The 1,094-nt window shown below is 52.3% G+C and overlaps 1 protein-coding gene across 1 annotated transcript; it reads left to right on the forward strand.

Moving 5' to 3' along the window:
- LOC121719849 (putative protein TPRXL) lies at positions 1–759 on the forward strand (the record flags this gene model as incomplete). The annotated part of the gene is made up of 1 exon (XM_042105641.1): positions 1–759. A coding segment is annotated over one exon (759 nt), but the record flags the coding sequence as incomplete, so codon positions are not given.
- Positions 760–1,094: the final 335 nt, after the last annotated feature.

Genomic DNA, 1,094 nt, shown 5'->3' on the forward strand with positions numbered 1-1,094 from the left:
GGGGAGGGGCCCTGGGATCACGCCGACGCCCACAAGGACTCCACCAATCAGCTTCTGCGCTTCGCCGAGCTCATCAGCAGCGACGTGCAGCGCTACTTTGGGCGGAGTCAGGAGGCGGGCGGCTGTGACATCTACGGGTCGGAGGCCGGCGTCGGGCGTTACCACGGTAACCGGCGTTACCACGATGACGACCTGGCCCAGGAGGCTCAGATGCAGGAGGAGGGGGAGGACCCGGGGGAGGAGCCTAGTGGCTTGGGCCCACTGGCCGATCTTTTCCAGCAGGAGCAGAAGAGTGGGCGGGGTTTACCCATGAGTCAGCGCCGACTACCAATCAGCTTTTGGACAGAGCCCAGCCCCAACGCTCTAGTGAGCATGCTCAGTAGCTCCTGTGCTCCAGTGAGCATGCTCAGTAGCTCCACCACCCTTGTGAGCATGCTCAGTAACTCCAGAAGCTCTAGTAGTCCAGTGAGCATGCTCAGTAGCCCCAGCACATCAGTGAGCATGCTCAGTAGCAGCAGTACTGCAGTGAGCATGCTCAGTAGCAGCAGTACTCCAGTGAGCATGCTCACTAACCCCAGCACATCAGTGAGCATGCTCAGTAGCAGCAGTACTCCAGTGAGCATGCTCAGTAGCAACGGTACTGCAGTGAGCATGCTCAGTAGCAGCAGCACTCCAGACTTTAGCGATCTGCTAGCACACTGGGCCTCAGACAGAGACAATAACAATGACTTTTCACACAGCGAATACCAGCTCCCATAACACACACACACACACACACACACACACACACCCACACACACACACACACACACACACACCCACACACACACACACACCCACACACACACACACACACACCCACACTAGGGCTGGGCGATATGGCTGAAAACTGTATCACGATGTAAGTATTTCATATCAGTCGATATCGATAATTATTGATTTAAAAAAAAAATCTATTTCAGATAAGGACCAGAAGGGGAAAAAAGTTAAATTTAAACACTTTTATTTTAAACTTAACCTTCCTCTGATTTGAATCACCTCAGTTATCAATCAAAGCAAACAGGGAAAAGAAATAGCAACACAATCATGAAAAA

This window comes from Alosa sapidissima, chromosome 9, assembly GCF_018492685.1.
Source record: "Alosa sapidissima isolate fAloSap1 chromosome 9, fAloSap1.pri, whole genome shotgun sequence".
Classification (NCBI taxonomy): Eukaryota; Metazoa; Chordata; class Actinopteri; order Clupeiformes; family Clupeidae; genus Alosa; species Alosa sapidissima.